Here is a 16881-nt window from a genome sequence, read left to right on the forward strand (position 1 = left end):
CGTCAAGTAAAACTGTTGAGCCTCTTGTAGCTTTGACTAATTTTGTGGCCCTTATTTTTCCTGTGCCATGCCACTCCTTCCTCACCTCCATTCTTCACCTGGTTGGAGTGGGGTAGATGAGGCACCACTCCTTCCTGGTGATGGTTTCAAAAATAATGTGCCTGAAGTCACTGGGAGGCTTTAAGCCTAATAATATTGTTCCCTTTGCATGACACAAAGGGATATGTCCAAAGTCCAGTGCATGCTGGAGGAGGGCTGGGGTTTAGGTGGGAGGTGTGACGTTCCTGAACAGAGCAAGCACTGGATGGCCCGATGGAATCACCCAGATTCAGAAGCAGCTAGTGTGGGGGTGATTGGAATGTAGTACCCACTCCTACTCACCACCACCTTGCCCTTGCCAACAGAACGGAGGGTGGCTATAGACCAGAGAGAGACGGGGAGGAAAGGCCTAGAGTAATGGTGTTTCTAACCTAGCTGGTTCAGTGAAGGGATCATTCAGTCAGGAATCCCTTCCTTGAGAGGCGTTGAGGTCTGAACAGTTCACCCCAGGATTGCTTCCAGCAGAGCTGGAGGTGGGAGGGCTGCAGACAAAGATCATGCAAATGTTCTTGACCTTCTGGCTAGCATTTGAATACAGCTGGGCCCTTAGGATCCCCTGAAGTAAAGGAGCCTGCCCTTGGAGGAGTCAGCTTCCTCCTGAGAATGATTCCTCTCCCTGCGTTGAAGGCCCCAGCACCCCCCCCCTCCCAGCTGCATGTACTTCTGCCGCCTCCATGTGTGTTTGGAGACTGGGAAAGCTTTGATCTAAAGTCCCTCCTGCTTCAGCCAGGGGAGGGGAGGCGAAGTTGGTGGGAATGAGGCAAAAGACCCAGGCTTCCATGGGCAGTTCCTGGCAGGGGTGAGATCTGGTTGGGCTACTTAGCCTTGGACGGGAAGAAAGGAAGAGGGTGTGCGGGCAGGGAAGGGGGGCGTCCCCTGAGCTGAGGGGCGCTGAGCCCCCATCCCAGCTGCCTGCTTCATCGCGGGCTCCCTGTGCTCATGTGGTTGTACCTTCTCTGTCACTCTCGGTGCTGCCCTGGGCACAGGAGTCCCCATGGAAACTGAAGCGTCCATCATCCGCATCCCCCCGTACCACTACATCCATGTGCTGGACCAGAACAGCAATGTGTCCCACGTGGAGGTTGGGCCCAAGACGTTCATTCGGCAGGACAATGAGAGGTGGGTGTGGGGACTGGGAGGGCCCGCTAGTCTGGCTGGCATCATCTGTCCGTCTCCTTTCTGCTCCCAAGCAGCACTGGCTCTCGCTCTGGTGAGCTTTCTCTCCCATCCCGCATCCTGCGGGCGCGGGAGGGCCTGGGGGAGGCTCCGTGTCCTCACATGGCTTCTCTCCACCAGGATCCTGTTTGCCCCCATGCGCATGGTGACTGTGCCCCCACGCCACTATTGCGTTGTGGCCAACCCCGTGTCCCGGGATGACCAGGGCTCAGTGCTGTTCGATACCACGGGGCAAGTGCGGCTCCGCCACGCAGACCTGGAGATCCGGCTGGCCCAGGACCCCTTTCCCTTGTACCCAGGGGAGATTCTAGAAAAGGTACCTGGCTACCCCCCTACTCCCCGCTCTCCCTGTCCTGCCGCCCTGTTCTAGGGCCCCACATTGCCTTGTGGAGGAGAGTGTGGGGGTGACATTTGCTGGTTCTCGCCAGGGTTAAAATTTCCTCTTCTCCCCGCCGCTCCCACATGCTCACAAGTCTTGTCCCTCCTTCCAGAGATGTCGACCAACTTGCCAGCTTATCCACCAGGCTTCAGAGTGGCACTAAATGACTGTGCCAAGAGTAAGCATTTCATTCACTAGAACCGAGCCAGACGCTGGTGGGCAGTGACAGCCACGGTGGACACGATGGGGACACGATGGCTGCGGTTGTGGCCCGGGCAGCTGGGGGAGGCTGGCGCCTTCGGCCAGACCCCGGCCAAGGGGGGCGGCGGGGCGGGGGAGCGTCCCACCTCCGTTCCCCACACTGTTCTACCCGCACCTCCTTGTTGTTTCTTTCCACTTCACTCTGGGCTCCTTTACTGACGGTGCTGCTGACCCTGGAAGCAGTTGCTTATGTTTTCAGACATTCTGTCCACTTGGGTGTGAGCACTTTGGGGAGGAAGCATGTGTAGAGACAGGAAGTGATGAAGAATGATTAAAATGTCAGCCTCTTATGGAATCCAAGTAGAGCATGTCGGGGAATTTTGCGCTAGTCTCGTGAGCTTTAATTCTGAAACTGTCCAAAGTTAAAAGTCACTCCCATTTGGCTCCTACCTCAGACCCTTGCCTCTGGGTGGGGAGCACTGGGGCCTAGCTGGGCACCAATATTTAAAAGCTCCCTGGAGTGGAGACTGCTCCTCATTCCTGCCTTGCTCTCACCTCTGCTCCTCCACTCCTCACCCCTGGCCCCCACCAGCTCATTCTTTCAAACCCCACATGCTCCAGGGCAGGAGGGCAGGGCCTCTCTTACTCACAGGGCAAAATTCCTCCTTCTGGCACACACTTCTATTTGATGCACTTCTGTTTGACGTCATCCTTTCCCTCCTTGCTGAGGGCTGCCCACACGTGTCTCAGGCCTCCCTTGCATCACCCTCCTGTCCTAGGAGCCTCAGAATGTTCTAGCAAAGACCCACCAACAATTTGGCCTTTGTGACCTCCACTCTGACTGCACCTCTTCTGTTCTGCTTCTGCCCCTGCTAGTACCATGCCCACTTCCCACTAGGTTGGCTTCCCATCTGCCCCTTCCTCTGTCTCCCTTGCCAAGTCTTCCTCCCGGGGTCATGTCCCCTCAGGCCTTTTGATCCCGTCTTCTCTCCTGTCTTGGAGTCTCATCTGATCTTTCCTGCCCCGGCTGAACCTTGTTTAACACCTCCTTACCCTCATGCGCTGGATCCGCCAGGAAACCTGATCCTGAATCTGATACTGAATCGGGGGTGCCACTCTGTGCCCACCCGCAGGAGGGCTTTCCTGCTGGAACATCAGCATGTGGATGGACCCACCCCCACCTCAGTATTATTAGGAACTAATGGGTTAAGTGTTCCCATCCTTCCTAGCCAGCTTTCTCTCCACTTTCCCTGTGTGCCTCCCAACACTTCTCACTCCCCAGTCCCTTCCTACCACTTGCCTCTTACTCTGGAGCAACTTGGTCCCCTCCTTAGAGGTTGAGACCATCTGGCAAGATCTGGGTCTGTGTCCCCTTCCCTTTATACCTGCTTTCCACTTGGGGCACCTTGAGGAGGCACCCCTCCAGGCAGTGGACCTGGGGACCTGATTCCTCCTTCTGTGTCTTGAGATCTGTCCCCCGCCCCCCACCTCCAGCTTCTGTCACTCCCAGCTGCTGACGCCCTGCTCTTGGCCAGCAAGCCTGTCCCCCCTCTTCTCTTGTGTTCTGGCTTTAGAGGCGTTCTCCTACAAGCCTTTCTAAGGGACGCATCTGTGAGGCTATAAAGTCCTCTGACTTCCACCACCAATATCTACTCTCTGCTCCCCAGGATTATTCTGTCACGCATTTGGGGTGTACACTTCTAGATATGTCTGTGTGGTAACATAGCTAAGTAGTGGAATAGTAGCGGCCTCTAAGCTGTTTGCCTGAGGACGATGGCGTCGTTTGCTGGTGTATTTCAAAAACTTGCGTATTGGTACATGTCTTATGGTTTAATTGTTGTATAACTTCCCATGATGTGGAGAAGTTGAGCCATTCCCCTACTGAGTATCATGGATGTTTCCAGTCTATAGGGGAAAACAGTGTTGCGCAAACCTCCTCCTGTGCCCTTGGCAGTGCACTAGCATGAAGAGTAGAAGCTACAAGCTCCGTAGGAAGCGCCGGCCCCAGGGCTTGCACAGTTGTGAGCGGTTATGAATGGGGCTGTGAAGCTACCTCCTCGCTTTCTACTGCTTTCTTCGCTTTCCTGCTTTGACATCTTGTCCTTGGTGTTCTCTGCCCTGTTTCCTGAAAGCCTCTGTTTCCGGTCCTCACTCTCACCTCCCCTGAACTGGCTTTGGCAAGGCCCCAGAACAGCTCAACCGCAGCCCCTCTGTGTGTCTCAGGCCCTTCAGCCCCACCCATTGTGGATCTTCATCTTTGAAGCCTCCCACTCCCTGTCCTCTGCAGGTTCTGTCCTGACTGCCTGTATGCCCACTCACGCCCTTGTGACCTTGACTTCTGTGTGTTGAGGGTGCCCAACCTTGTACCTTAGCTGCAGACTCGAGTCCTCACTGACTGAAGAAGCCCTTTCCTGGATGTCCACTTCACCCTGGGCTTCCATCCGTTCTCCTGTGTGCCTTCTCTCCCTTGGCGATCCTACTGGTACCCAGGCCAGAAGCCTGCAATGGTGTGGGGGTCTGCCGCAGACCAGCACAGCAGTGAACGATGAGGCCGTCTCAGGGTTGAGAGATTGCGCAGGGTGGTCAGGGATTCCGTTAAAGAAATGACAAACAGACACACTTCAAGAGAGAGTGTAGGCGCGCAGACCTCTCCTGCCGCCCGCTGCTCCCCTCAGCAGTGTACTTCGGTCCTTCTGCCTGCTCTGCTCCCCACTCTGGTTCTGGTGAATTCTCTCACCCTCCCGCGCTTCTGACTGTACCCAGTGCTTGTATAAACAAAAACAAACGAACAAACAAATAAATAAATAAATAAAAAACATGCCTCTATTTAAAAAAAAAAAAAAACAGAGAGTGTAAATCTGAGTGTAATTTTCTTTGAGTTGGTGACCAGTATATATATGTTTTTCTAAAGGCATAGGAATGGCGAACATCAGTGAAGAAATCAGCTTGCTTATAGGTTTAGCTTATCATTGACAGGGCAGTGATTTACATCTGGACCCAGGCGCATTCCTAAGTAGTTAGGTTATTAATTTTTCTTTTTGTTTTATGTGATTACTTTTTTGTTTTAACTACTCACTAAATTACTATTAATTAGCACAGGTGAATTTTACTTTCACAATGTAACATTTTTATCATTAAGATTAATGCTAACAAGGCTAAGCATACAACAGAGAAATTATTAAGCTAACAGTTCTATTAATACACAGAGTTTAGTAACGTTTCATTTGAATTAGCCTAGTTATTAGATTTTGTATGTTCTTTTTTAATCAGCAAACCAATGACCTTTTTAGACAGAGAAAGAGAAAAGATTTTTAGAAAGAGAAAAGATTTTAGAGAGACAGTTGTATTAGAATAAAGTTTGTGGGTCTTGAGAAGGCGAGATAAGGTTCCATGCGGTCAGCATTCCTGTAGTGGCTCCTGGGGGTCGTTATCTTTCAACAGGCTTCCGTCTTATCTATGTCTTCAGGGAGTTTGCTGTTCTCCCCCTGCACGCTGGTTCCTTGCCCAGCCGGACCTAGGGACGGTGGCGAAAGCCATTAGCCCTAAAGGTCACTGCAGGGGGAGGTGCAGCAGGGGCCAAACTGGAAGGAGACAAAGGTGGTGGCCTGGACACCAGGTGAAGGTGGTTCCTTCATCTAGGTGACACATGTTGGTGACTTAGGTGAGGGTGATGGCAGGGAGAGAGGAAAGAGACTTGGCTCTGCGATGGGACATCTAGGGAGTGACGATAGAGGAGATAGGGGAAGGCAAAATCATACTGAGCTCTTTCCAGAACACTTACCTTCTCCTCTCAGTTGGTGTCAAAAGCCAGCCCTTCCTTTAAGTCCTAGTTCAAATGCCACTTTCTGGAACTTTCCCTAATTTCTCCTTCATCTCAGCTTCTGAGCTCTCACTTCCTCGATACTGTTCACAGTCTGCTTGGAGAGAATGGACTTCCCCCTTGGTGGGACTTAAACTCCACGACTGGGCTCTGTCTCGCCTCCACCACAGCCAACTGAGCACCCTACGGTGAAAGCTGTCAGCTCCAGCTCTGCCTCCCTTCCACCGTGGTGGGGTCAGTGGGTAGAGTTCCTCGACCTCCTGCCCCGGGCCACTCTGGTCAGTGAGGAGAGGCAGGGTAGGTGTCACTGAGGACTGAGGTTCCAGTCCCAATTCTGTTCCTTGCTGATGTGACCACGGTCATGTCCCTTTTTGCCTTTTTTTTTTAAGTGAGAGTAACTTTTTTTTTTAATATTTTTATTTTATTTTTAAAAGAACTGGGGTACAGGTCAGAGGCGTGGGAGGGCGAGAGAATTCACCAGAGAGAGCAGGGAGCAGAACAGGCAGATGGACCAAAGACACTGCTGAGGGGAGCAGCGGGCAAGCCAGGAAACATCTGCTGCACCATGCAGGTTTCTCCCTGACTGGCCGGGTTCAGGCCGGGAATCGAACCCGCGCTGCAGAGATTGCAGACAACCCCACAGCTGTGCCACCGGGGAGGCCCCCTTTTTTAACTCTTTTTGAGCCTCCTTTCCCTCAGACCAAAAATTGAGTGAAGTCTTATTTGTAGCAACGTCTACAAATATCTAAAAGATTGGGCCAGTTTTTGCCAGATCCCCCATCCTGATGGAAGGAGATGTGATGACTGGAGCATAGTGGCTATCTTGTGACCATGAGGTAACCTAAAACAAAGTCACATGCTTAAAACTTCCCTGTTAGATAGCAGTTTATGTCTCCTCCCATTCTCCCTCCAGAGCCCAGTGCACAGTAGTGAAATACTCAGCATCTTGGATATTTCTTCCACATCTCATCAAACCTTCTACCCAGTTTCTAGTTCAAAATGAATTTTAAGCATTTCCTACAGAGGAATGTGTTTCCTTGGCTTATCACAGTGGGATCTTGCTCTGTGGACTCCCCCTTACTTCTTTCGACAAGGTGGCTGGGGCCTACCCCTGCCTTGTACATCCTACCTGCTTATTGCAGGACCTATAAAGGCTGATCCTATGGACTCTGACCACCAGGCTGTTGGGTGTAAGTCCTGGTCTCAGCACAGAATCCTCCATGACCCCCTTCTTCCCCTACTAGGATGTCACCCCACTGCAGGTCGTTATGCCCAACACTGCCCTCCACCTTAAGGCATTGCTGGATTTTGAGGATAAGAATGGAGACAAGGTGGTAGCAGGAGATGAGTGGCTATTTGAAGGACCTGGTAAGTTCTCTCCATCAGGCCCAAAGGCTCCCATGATAGCCCCGATGTCTTCTGAACTTCAGCCTCTGCCTCATCTCCCTCCGCAGGCACATACATCCCCCAGAAGGAGGTGGAGGTCGTGGAGATCATCCAAGCTACAATCATCAGGCAGAACCAGGCCCTGCGGCTCAGGGCCCGGAAGGAGTGCCTAGACCGGGATCAGAAGGAGCGGGTGACAGGTGGGGTGCAGAGGGTGACTGAGGGCCTGTGTGGGAGGTGGGGGACAGGCACTTATAGTTTGGGAGAAGGTGTTCACCGGTGTTTCTTGTGAGCTGCCTTCCCCACCCTAGTCCTGGCCCTGTCAGCAAGATCTGTGGATGAACGCTTCTGTCCCCGCCCTTTTCCCTGAGCGGGGGCAGCCACGAGTCTGTCTCGAGATGAGCGAAGCAGGTGTTCCTGCACCATTAGCCGCTCTACTTGACAAAATACAATGAGCAAAATGTCTTAAATGCAGGGCTGCCTCTGTGCCAGGTGTGGTTTATTAGGAACGAACTTAGTCCTCAGAGGGCCTTGCAGCATTATTCCCAGTTTCCTGTGATAAAGTGGAATTAAGATACTGGCCGGGTTTAGGGCCAGGAAGCGTGAGGCTGCAACTTGTGCCCAGCTACTCCTGCTCCTCCAGTAAACCAGACATCCACACTGTAACGGGCAGTTCTGCTGCCCACTTCAGAGGAAGGTCTTCACTGAGTCACTAAGGCATAGCCAGGTATCTGCGTAGTGCACTTGGGCCCTTAACCCCAGAATAGGGGGTAGTTTTCCCCTGGCCCCAAGGAAAGATATGATTACCAGGACTACTGTCTAGCCTTTGAGCCCGGCAGGGGGTTGTGGCATCTCTTGGCCTTCACAGTCCTGGGGATGCCCTGCTGCCTAGGCTGTGGGAAGGGGCAACTGCTGCCCGGGGGAGGGCCCCCCACCTGTGTGACCTTTGACCCTGACTCCTCCTTTGTTCCAGGAGAGGAATGGCTGGTCCGCACCGTGGGTGCTTACCTCCCAGCAGTGTTTGAGGAGGTTCTGAACTTGGTGGATGCTGTGATTCTTACAGAAAAGGTGTGTGGGTTAAGGGGGCTGGGGAGGGTGGCAGAGGGTGGGGGAAGGGAACACGCAGAGGGCAGAGTATGGTGCCAGAGTGAGAGTTAAAATTTCTAAGGCCAAGAAAACAAGTTCAGTGGTCAATCATGTGGGCTGTCTGGGTTATCCAAAAGGTTTGAAAAGCTCTCTCAAGTTGATAGAACTTCTTCCCCAAATCTGGGAGACTTTAGTGGCCAGTGGGTTTCCCAGATCCCCCTGAGGAAGTTGGAAGTAGCTTTATTCAAACACCCCATCATCTCACTCTGCAGACGGCCCTGCACCTGCGGGCTCGGCAGAACTTCCGAGACCTGAGGGGCGTGAGCCGGCGCACTGGGGAGGAGTGGCTGGTGACGGTGCAGGACACGGAGGCCCACGTGCCAGATGTCTACGAGGAGGTGCTGGGGGTTGTGCCCATCACCACCTTGGGCCCCCACAACTACTGTGTGATTCTCGACCCCGTAGGACCGGATGGCAAGAACCAGCTGGGGCAAAAGCAAGTGGTCAAGGTAAACTCCTCCTCTCCCAGAGGTGAAGCCCCTACAGTGGCATGAGGCCCTGCCACCTGCCCCCTTCTCCCCTCCCATGTTTGGGAAACACCTTTGTTATGGCTCCCTGTGCCATTGAGCTCCCTGGCAACCTGACCCAAGATCACACACTGCCTATTCCGGGTGCGTTCCCTGGCCCTACCTGCTACCTCCAGACTGGAAAGATTCTCCTGGTTTGCCCTCCTCTGTTCTGGAAACTTTGTCACCCTGTGTAAAATAAATCTCGTGGTTTACCTTACTGTCCAGGGTAAACCCTGGTGGCGTGTGGGGCCACCAGAAGTTGGCACATTTTTCCTCTAAAGGGCCAGATCATAAATACGTTAGACTTGTGAGCTGTTTGGTTTTTGTTGCAACTACACAAGTCTGTTGTAGCGTCACAGCTTGTCACAAAGGAGCGCTGTTGCAGTCCTGCAGCGTTGTGTTTGCAATAACAGGAAGTGGAAAAAGCGACCATAGGTGGTTGAATGAATAAAACTGTAGTACATCGAGGTTAAGGTGGGGTGGGAGGGAGTAAGGAGGAGTCAAAGTGGTTATACAAGGAGTGTTAATGGGGGAACATTTGCAGATAGCTAACTGAAGATGACTGAGGAGTCTTACTTGCTTCAGAAAGAGGAATAGCCAGAATATTGGGCATTACATGTAGTAATAGGGCAAGATGGAGAATTCTGAGCAATGTAAAAAAAAAATGCATAAAACAAAAAAGATTGTGGTAAATCCATACAATGGAATATCGTTATCTATAAAATGATAACTACCATGTCACAAAGTAGGTAAACTTAAACATTCCTCTTAGCAAAAGAAGCCAGACATACAAGGCCCCACATCATACATGTACTGTGTATGAAATGTCCAGAATTGGTACATCCTGAACAGAAAATAGATTACTGGTTGGTGGAGGCTGCAAATGGGCACTACTGGGCATGGGGTTTCTTCTCAGGGTAATGAGAATGTCCTGGAATTCAGTAATAGTACTGGTTGGCCAACTCTGGATATACCAAAACAATTGAATTGTGCCCTTTATATGGGTAACTTTTATGGCAGGTGGATTATATATCAAATGTTTTTTTAAAGACTCTGGCCCAAAGACGAGAGTTTGCCAACCCAGGACTTACACTGCCCCTAGAAAACAGAGTGAGGGCAAAGCAAAGAGCAAGGGTCAGTTAATTCTTAACTGTTGAGTTGTGAGGCTCCAACCCTGACTGTCTGGGGTGTATCGAGGGCAGGTCTGGTCAGGCGAGGCCTGCAGACGGTGGTGGGGAGCTCCCAGCCCAGGCCACACTTCACATTCTGTAATGTGGGGACGAGGAGCTGCTTTTTGGGCTCCCATCCTCAACACAAGCCCAAGGCCACGTGGGCAGTGACCCACATTCTGGCGGCAGCCCTCCTAACCCCATCTCCCTTGCAGGGAGAGAAGTCCTTTTTCCTCCAGCCGGGCGAGACTCTGGAACGGGGCATCCAGGATGTGTACGTGCTGTCGGAGCAGCAGGGGCTGTTGCTCCGGGCCCTGCAACCTCTTCAGGAGGGCGAAGGCCAGGAGAAGGTCTTCCGCCAGGCTGGCGACTGCTGGCTCATCCGCGGCCCCCTGGAGTATGTGCCGCCTGCCAAGGTGGAGGTGGTAGAAGAGCGCCAGGCCATCCCTTTGGACGAGAACGAGGGCATCTATGTGCAGGACATCAAGACAGGAAAGGTAACGGCGGGGGTGGGCACTGTCCCTGCTGGGTGGGCACTAAGGGAGTGGCTGGCGCTGCTGAGGAGGAGGGCGCGGTGGAGGCAGGGGAGAGGACTCGGCACCCACAGCAACATCTCAGAGACTGGCTGGTAGGTACAAGGGCCTGTCATGTAATAGGGGCCTTCCCTTTGTCTTAAATATCTAACTTCAAATTGCAGAAACCCCCAAGCAAGATGAGCCAGGCTTTAGGATGGGGACCCTGTCCCTACTGCAGATCTGTGCCCCCACCCATGAAAGTCTTACCGGGGCATGGCCTACGAACAAGAGCCAACCTCCTCCTCCCTACGGCCCCCGCCCCAGGCCCACGCCCAGGTGCATTCTTTTACCTGAAACCTGGACCTTGGTTGGACCTGGGACCACATCTCCAACCTTTCTCTAAGAATCCGGCCTAGAAGTAGAGCTCAGAAACCTAGGAACTATATGCTACCATTTCCTCGGGCTGTGTCTGTCCCCAGGTTGCCCTCAAGCTGCCCCAGGAAGAAAAATTCCAGAAGAAATAATATCCAAGCAGGCTGCCACGGTCATCCCCAGCTATGCGTCACCTTTGAAACACTGAAGGAAAAAAAATACCATGCGGCACTTGCCACATGCCCAGTTCTGAGTGCGGGGCGTGTGGGATGCCATCCATTCCTCGCTCTAGGAGGGCCCCGCTCTCAGGCAGATAAGGGACTGAATCACAGGGGTGAAGTAGCTCGCCCAGGAGGGTCACCCTGAATGCAGCCTCATTCCAGAGGCAGGCGTACCCCAACCCGACCACTTTTGCCTCAGGATGCTGGCGGGCCTCTCCCCTCCCCCTCGCTGGTGATGTCACCTGCCCTCCTTTCTCCAGGTGCGTGCTGTCATTGGAAGCACCTACATGCTGACCCAGGACGAAGTCCTGTGGGAAAAAGAGCTGCCCCCCGGGGTGGAGATGCTGCTGAACAAGGGGCAGGACCCCCTGGCAGACCGGGGTGAGATGAACACAGGCAAGAACTTCCCGCCCCCTGCTCCTCGGAACAAGACCCGCGTGGTCAGCTACCGCGTCCCTCACAATGCCGCGGTGCAGGTGTACGACTACAGGGCCAAGAAAGCTCGGTGAGGGGCCAGCCTGGGCCGGGGGTGCAGTGGAAGGGGCACAGTGGGAGGGGCGCTCCAGCTGTCTGACTCCCGCTCCCTCTGCAGCGTGGTCTTTGGGCCTGAGCTGGTGTCGCTGGGGCCTGAGGAGCAGTTCACGGTGCTGTCCCTGTCAGCCGGACGGCCCAAGCGCCCCCACGCCCGCCGTGCGCTCTGCCTGCTGCTCGGGCCTGACTTCTTCACAGATGTCATCACCATCGAAACCGCGGACCATGCCAGGCTGCAGCTGCAGCTGGCATATAACTGGTGAGCACGGAGGACTTGGCCCGAGCTCCTGTGGGCAGAGTGCCGGACTCCATGCCCTCTGTGGAGAGGAGGGAAGCCCCAGGGGTTCACGCAATGGTGGAGGAACACTTCTGGGAGCAGTTTTTGGGGGACACATTAGGAGGACACTCAGCTATGTGCAAACACCAAATTGCAGGGTCATGAAAAGGTCAGATGGACACGACCTGTGGCAGGTGGGCCCCTTGCTGTGGAGCCTGCCGTCTTGGGCTGCACCCCAGGTCTGCCCTGTGTTGGCTGTGGACCTGTGCAAGTGACTTGGCACCTTCCTTTGGTTTTGCAATCTGAGAATGATGCCCATTAACTTCACAGGTGGTTGAAGGGTACATCAAGAACTGCAGGGTCCTATACCAGTTGAGGTCATATGTTAGAATTAGGGGGTCAGCTGCACATAGGAGCAGTGCTGGACAACTCCCCAGTCACCTGTTCCCCACCCCTTGGTGGAGAGGCCAGGACTGTGACAGAGGCACATGGGGAACTGACAACTTCAGGGGTGCTGCAGCGTGCTTGTGAGGCACACAGGCCCTGGAGCCACGCTGCCTATTGGCCACTGGTAGTGTGACTTTGGACCTGTCACAACCACACTGCTCCTGTTTCCTTACTTGTAAATTGGGAATAAGGCTCATCTCCATGCTGGGTGGCTGAGAAAATGAAATAGGAACAGGCCCTCATCTGGCACATGGTGGGCACTGCCTACCCTGAGGGGCCCTGCCCAGCCACAGAGGGAGGGTGTAGAGTCTCCTTTTCAAAGGTGAGAGGTTTTCTGTTTCCTGGAAGCAGACGGCTTCATTGTCCTGGGCCTCTGTTCACAGGCACTTTGACCTGAGTGACCAGAGGGACCCCCAAGAGGCAGCCAAGATCTTCGCAGTGCCCGACTTCGTGGGGGACGCCTGTAAGGCTATTGCCTCCCGGGTGCGGGGGGCTGTGGCTTCTGTCACCTTCGATGACTTCCACAAGAACTCTGCCCGCATCATTCGCACTGCCGTCTTTGGCTTCGAGACCCAGGAAGACAAGGGGACCGGCAGCCTCGCCCTACCTCAGCCCCGGGACCGGGCCGTCTTCCCCCAAAACGGACTGGTGGTCAGCAGCGTGGATGTGCAGTCAGTGGAGCCCGTGGACCAGAGGACCCGGGATGCCCTGCAGCGCAGCGTCCAGCTGGCCATCGAGATCACCACCAACTCCCAGGAGGCAGCCGCCAAGTGAGTGAGGGCTGAGGGCCCGCTGCCCAGTGCCCGCTGTGGGCCACACCCCTCCAGGGCCCCCATCTCCAGCCCCCAGCTGAGATATGGCGATCATGACACCCCCTTCCCTTGACAGTCAGCCTGCCATGCTCCTCACCAGCAGATAGCGTGACCCCCAACGTGTGAATAGACGCCACCTCTGCTCTCGTGGCTTCTCGCCTTGCCATGCTACAACCCAAACTGTGGCCTTCGCACTCTCCCAGGCCTGCTGTGCCCACCTTCCTTTCCAGTGCTTCTGGAAGCTCTCCCTGAGCTCCTGTGCTCCAGACCACCAGCTCCTTTCTGGCCTCAGATGTACAGCTGGGGCTCCCTCTGCTCAGAATGTTCTTTCTCTAGGGTACTTTCAGGCCTCTCCTCTGGCCTCAGCCTAAAGCTCAGCACCCTGGAGAGCCCTTGGCTTCCTACCTTAAGCAGTGCCCTCTTTGCCCAGTTGTCAATGCTTCACCTGTTCTGAGATCATCTTTATCCACTTGTTTTTTTCTCACTGGGAGGAACTTGGTCACCATGGCCTTGCCTGTGCACAGAGGCCCCTGGCTCGTGGTGCGCACAATTCTCCTATTAGCACGTTGGGTGCTGCCAGAGGCCAGGGTTTGTGCTGGGCACCTGACAGAGTGTTTGCCCCAGCCCCTGAGCTCCAGTTTAAGTTCTGGCCCCACTCCCGCCTCTGACTGTCTCCTTCCCCATCCAGACACGAGGCTCAGAGACTGGAGCAAGAAGCCCGAGGCCGGCTGGAGAGGCAGAAGATCTTGGACCAATCAGAAGCTGAAAAGGCGCGCAGGGAACTCTTGGAGCTGGAGGCTCTGAGGTGGGTCAAGAACCAGGGAAGGGCCTCCCCGTTGGCGCAGCGGTTGAGCGCCGGGTTGCAAAGCTGCCCATAGCCTCGCGGTGCTGGTTCGGTCCCCGGCCACCAGGTGAGGGTCCCACATGGTGCACAGACCTCTCCTGCCTCCCGCTGCTCCCCTCAGCAGTGTACTTCGGTCCTTCTGCCTGCTCTGCTCCCCGCTCTGGCTCTGGTGAATTCTCTCACCTTCCGCGCTTCTGACTGTACCCAGTGCTTGAAGAACCAGGGAAAAGACAGAGAGGGGCTCGGAGAAGCAGCTGGTGGGGCAGTGAGGTGGCATGGCCACATGCGTCACCGCTTAGCCTAAGCCCAGGGGGGCTGGGCTGGGCTCTCCCTGGGTCTCCTGACTCTGCCTGTGTCCCCAGCACTGCCGTGGAGAGCACCGGGACTGCCAAGGCAGAGGCCGAGTCCCGGGCGGAGGCCGCACGCATCGAGGGTGAAGGCTCCGTGTTGCAGGCCAAGCTGAAAGCCCAGGCGCTGGCCATTGAGACTGTGAGTGGGGGAGACGCCAGTGGCAGGGTGTGGGCTGCAGCTCTGAAAGTAGAGGAGGGTATCAGGCGCCCGAATGTAGAGAAAGTCCTTTGTGGTTTACAAGTGCTTGCTCTGTAACAAGGCAAGGAATGTTCTAGCCTGCTCACAGATACACGCCCACCTTGGCCAGGTGAGACACGCATGATCTTAATGTTCGAAATCCCATTAAGATGAGAATTATCTTTCACAGAAAAGGGGCTGAGCTTGGATGGAGGGCTCCCTTACCAACAGGGAAGTGCCAACAGGGATTCGTACCTTACAGACCATAAGTTAACGACTTGTCCCTTCCACCTCAGTTCCCTCCAGCTTGCTAGGTGACCTACTAGACAATTTCAGGGGCCACACAATGGAAAGTACACTGCTTTTTCACCTTCCAGGAGGCTGAGCTCCAGCGGGTGCAGAAAGTGCGAGAGCTAGAACTGGCTTATGCCCGATCCCAGCTGGAGCTGGAGGTGAAGAAGGCCCAGCAGCTGGCCGAGGTGGAAGTGAATAAGTTCAAGCAGATGACGGAGGCCCTGGGTCCCAGCACCATCAGGGACCTTGCTGTGGCTGGGCCGGAGATGCAGGTGAGGGGCGCGGAAGTGTATGCATGTGCAGGGGCGGTTCTTGGAACCCAGGGAGGCCTCTCCCTGCATATATGTAGAGATATTGGGGATCACAAGTTTCAGCTGAACTGTCCCTGTGTTCCATGACCTGGCCGGTATCCCTTGAGCCTGGTGTCCTATCAGGCACTCTCCTAGGTTCCCAGGGGTGGGAGATAGGCAGATGGGACACTGGTCTGTGACATTGCAGCAGGTAACGGGGAGAGGTGGTGTCTCCCCCAACTAGCTGGCTTAAGGAGGGCCTATCTGAAGAGGGGCCACTATGCAAAATTGACAGGAGCCTCCCAGTGGAGGATCCAAGTACAAAGACTCACCCAAATGTGCATTTCAGGAAGAGAAGGAGTGGCTGCAGCCTGGCAGGTGAAGGGTGGGATGGTGGGCTCTGGGGGCAGCGGCAGGCAGGGGCCAGATCTTGCCAACCCATCCACGCCCCAGAGTGGGTGGGTCCATTTAACTCCTCCTTGTCACTGACTAACCCAAGAGGTTGGCTTGGGCAGTGGCAGCAGTGTAGGGCCAGTTAGGGGGTGGCTCAGCCCAGAGAGGCAGGCAAGGGGCTCAGAGGAGGAACCGGGATCTGACCTAACCTCTTGACCTCCTCATGCTCTCCAGGTCAAACTGCTCCAGAGCCTGGGCCTGAAATCAACCCTCATCACTGATGGCTCCACTCCCATCAACCTCTTCAACACAGCCTATGGTCTGCTGGGGCTAGGGCCTGAGGCCCAATCCTCAGCCAAAAAGGCAGCTCTGGTACCTGGCTCCCAAGAAGGCGTGATTCTCCAGACTCCCTCTGTCCCTCAAGCTCCTGCAAACAACTAAATCATACCTTAGTTCTTTTCTGCACCAATAAATAGAACGGACACTGCTGGATGTTTAAATCCTTTCTGTTACGTTAAGTCTACATCACAGGGAATCCTAACTGTGTGTTGGGGGGCAGCAGGGATATGGAAAGCCCCCAAATAATAAGATAGTTACTAATTGCTAGTTTACCAGATCTGTGGAGGCAGCTGAGGCCCCTGAGGGCTAGTCCTAAGGCATGCGTTCCCAAGGTCTTGCCCGCCAGGCTATCCTTTTGGTAGTCAGCTTTGCTAGACTCCAGATAGGGAAGATGATGGGGCCTGCTTGGTCAGCCCCTCTGGGAACGGCAGCATCTTTTCTGGCGTGGCCAGGGAGTTCTGGAATCTGTCCTCCTGGCTGTGGGTGCATCCTTCCGCACCTCCCAGCCCCAGCACTTGTGAGGCGCCCTCTGGTGCCACCTGCTGGCCACACTGCAAACTGGCAGCACCTGCTGCTGTGCACTTGTCCCTTCTCAGATGGGGATGCCAGAAAGAACCCCACCCAGGGGTGACAGGAGCTGGAATACCACCTGGGCTTCTGATATCGGCTCTTCTGGAGCATCGAGAGAGAGGGGGGTACCTTCCCAACCTCCCCCACAACCAAGGAGGAACCCAGACAAGCGCCATCAGAACAGGCACACAAGTGGAGGCAGCCAGGCACGCCAGCCCCTCTGCCCAGGTAGTGTGACAGCTGCCAGACCCACCCCATCTCTGCTGAGGAAATAAAGGTTCCTGGGGAGGGGTAAGGAAAAGTTTGGACTTATTCACTGTGTGATTAAAAAAGGCAACTTGACCACTGATTATTTTCTTTGTGAAACGGGCCAGCAATTCCCCTTTGGAGTAAGCTTGGTGCTATTTTAGTCTTATTTTCTCCACTGGGGCCTGATCCCATCAATCTTGTCTCTTTCCTAGTGGAGTCTCATTTGTGTGCCAGCGACTCCACTCAAGTCTGAGCTTGTCAAGGCCAGGAGCTGCCTGATTAGCCCAAGCGCAGTGATGCTCCCAGCTTAGTGC

At 54.5% G+C, this 16881-nt stretch overlaps 1 protein-coding gene across 3 annotated transcripts; it reads left to right on the forward strand.

Moving 5' to 3' along the window:
* Positions 1 to 1076: 1076 nt before the first annotated feature.
* MVP (major vault protein) lies at positions 1077 to 15863 on the forward strand (the record flags this gene model as incomplete). 3 transcript variants are annotated; one of them, XM_084251552.1, is made up of 14 exons in its annotated part: positions 1077 to 1218; positions 1396 to 1591; positions 6920 to 7043; positions 7130 to 7261; positions 8035 to 8129; positions 8420 to 8656; positions 10101 to 10382; positions 11254 to 11498; positions 11586 to 11783; positions 12632 to 13018; positions 13749 to 13865; positions 14267 to 14393; positions 14810 to 14998; positions 15644 to 15863. In XM_084251552.1, 14 exons carry the CDS (start codon positions 1094 to 1096, stop codon positions 15848 to 15850), a joined length of 2661 nt encoding a protein of 886 aa, XP_084107678.1. In that variant the 3' UTR covers positions 15851 to 15863. The 3 variants fall into 3 exon arrangements, with proteins under 3 accessions (XP_084107678.1, XP_084107677.1, XP_084107676.1); XM_084251551.1 differs by having other exon boundaries at positions 1094 to 1218; positions 14267 to 14348; positions 14945 to 14998; XM_084251550.1 differs by lacking the exon at positions 11586 to 11783 and having other exon boundaries at positions 1094 to 1218.
* Between the last annotated feature and the right edge of the window lie 1018 nt (positions 15864 to 16881).

Source organism: Talpa europaea (genome assembly GCF_964194135.1).
Source record: "Talpa europaea genome assembly, chromosome: 12".
Lineage (NCBI taxonomy): Eukaryota > Metazoa > Chordata > Mammalia > Eulipotyphla > Talpidae > Talpa > Talpa europaea.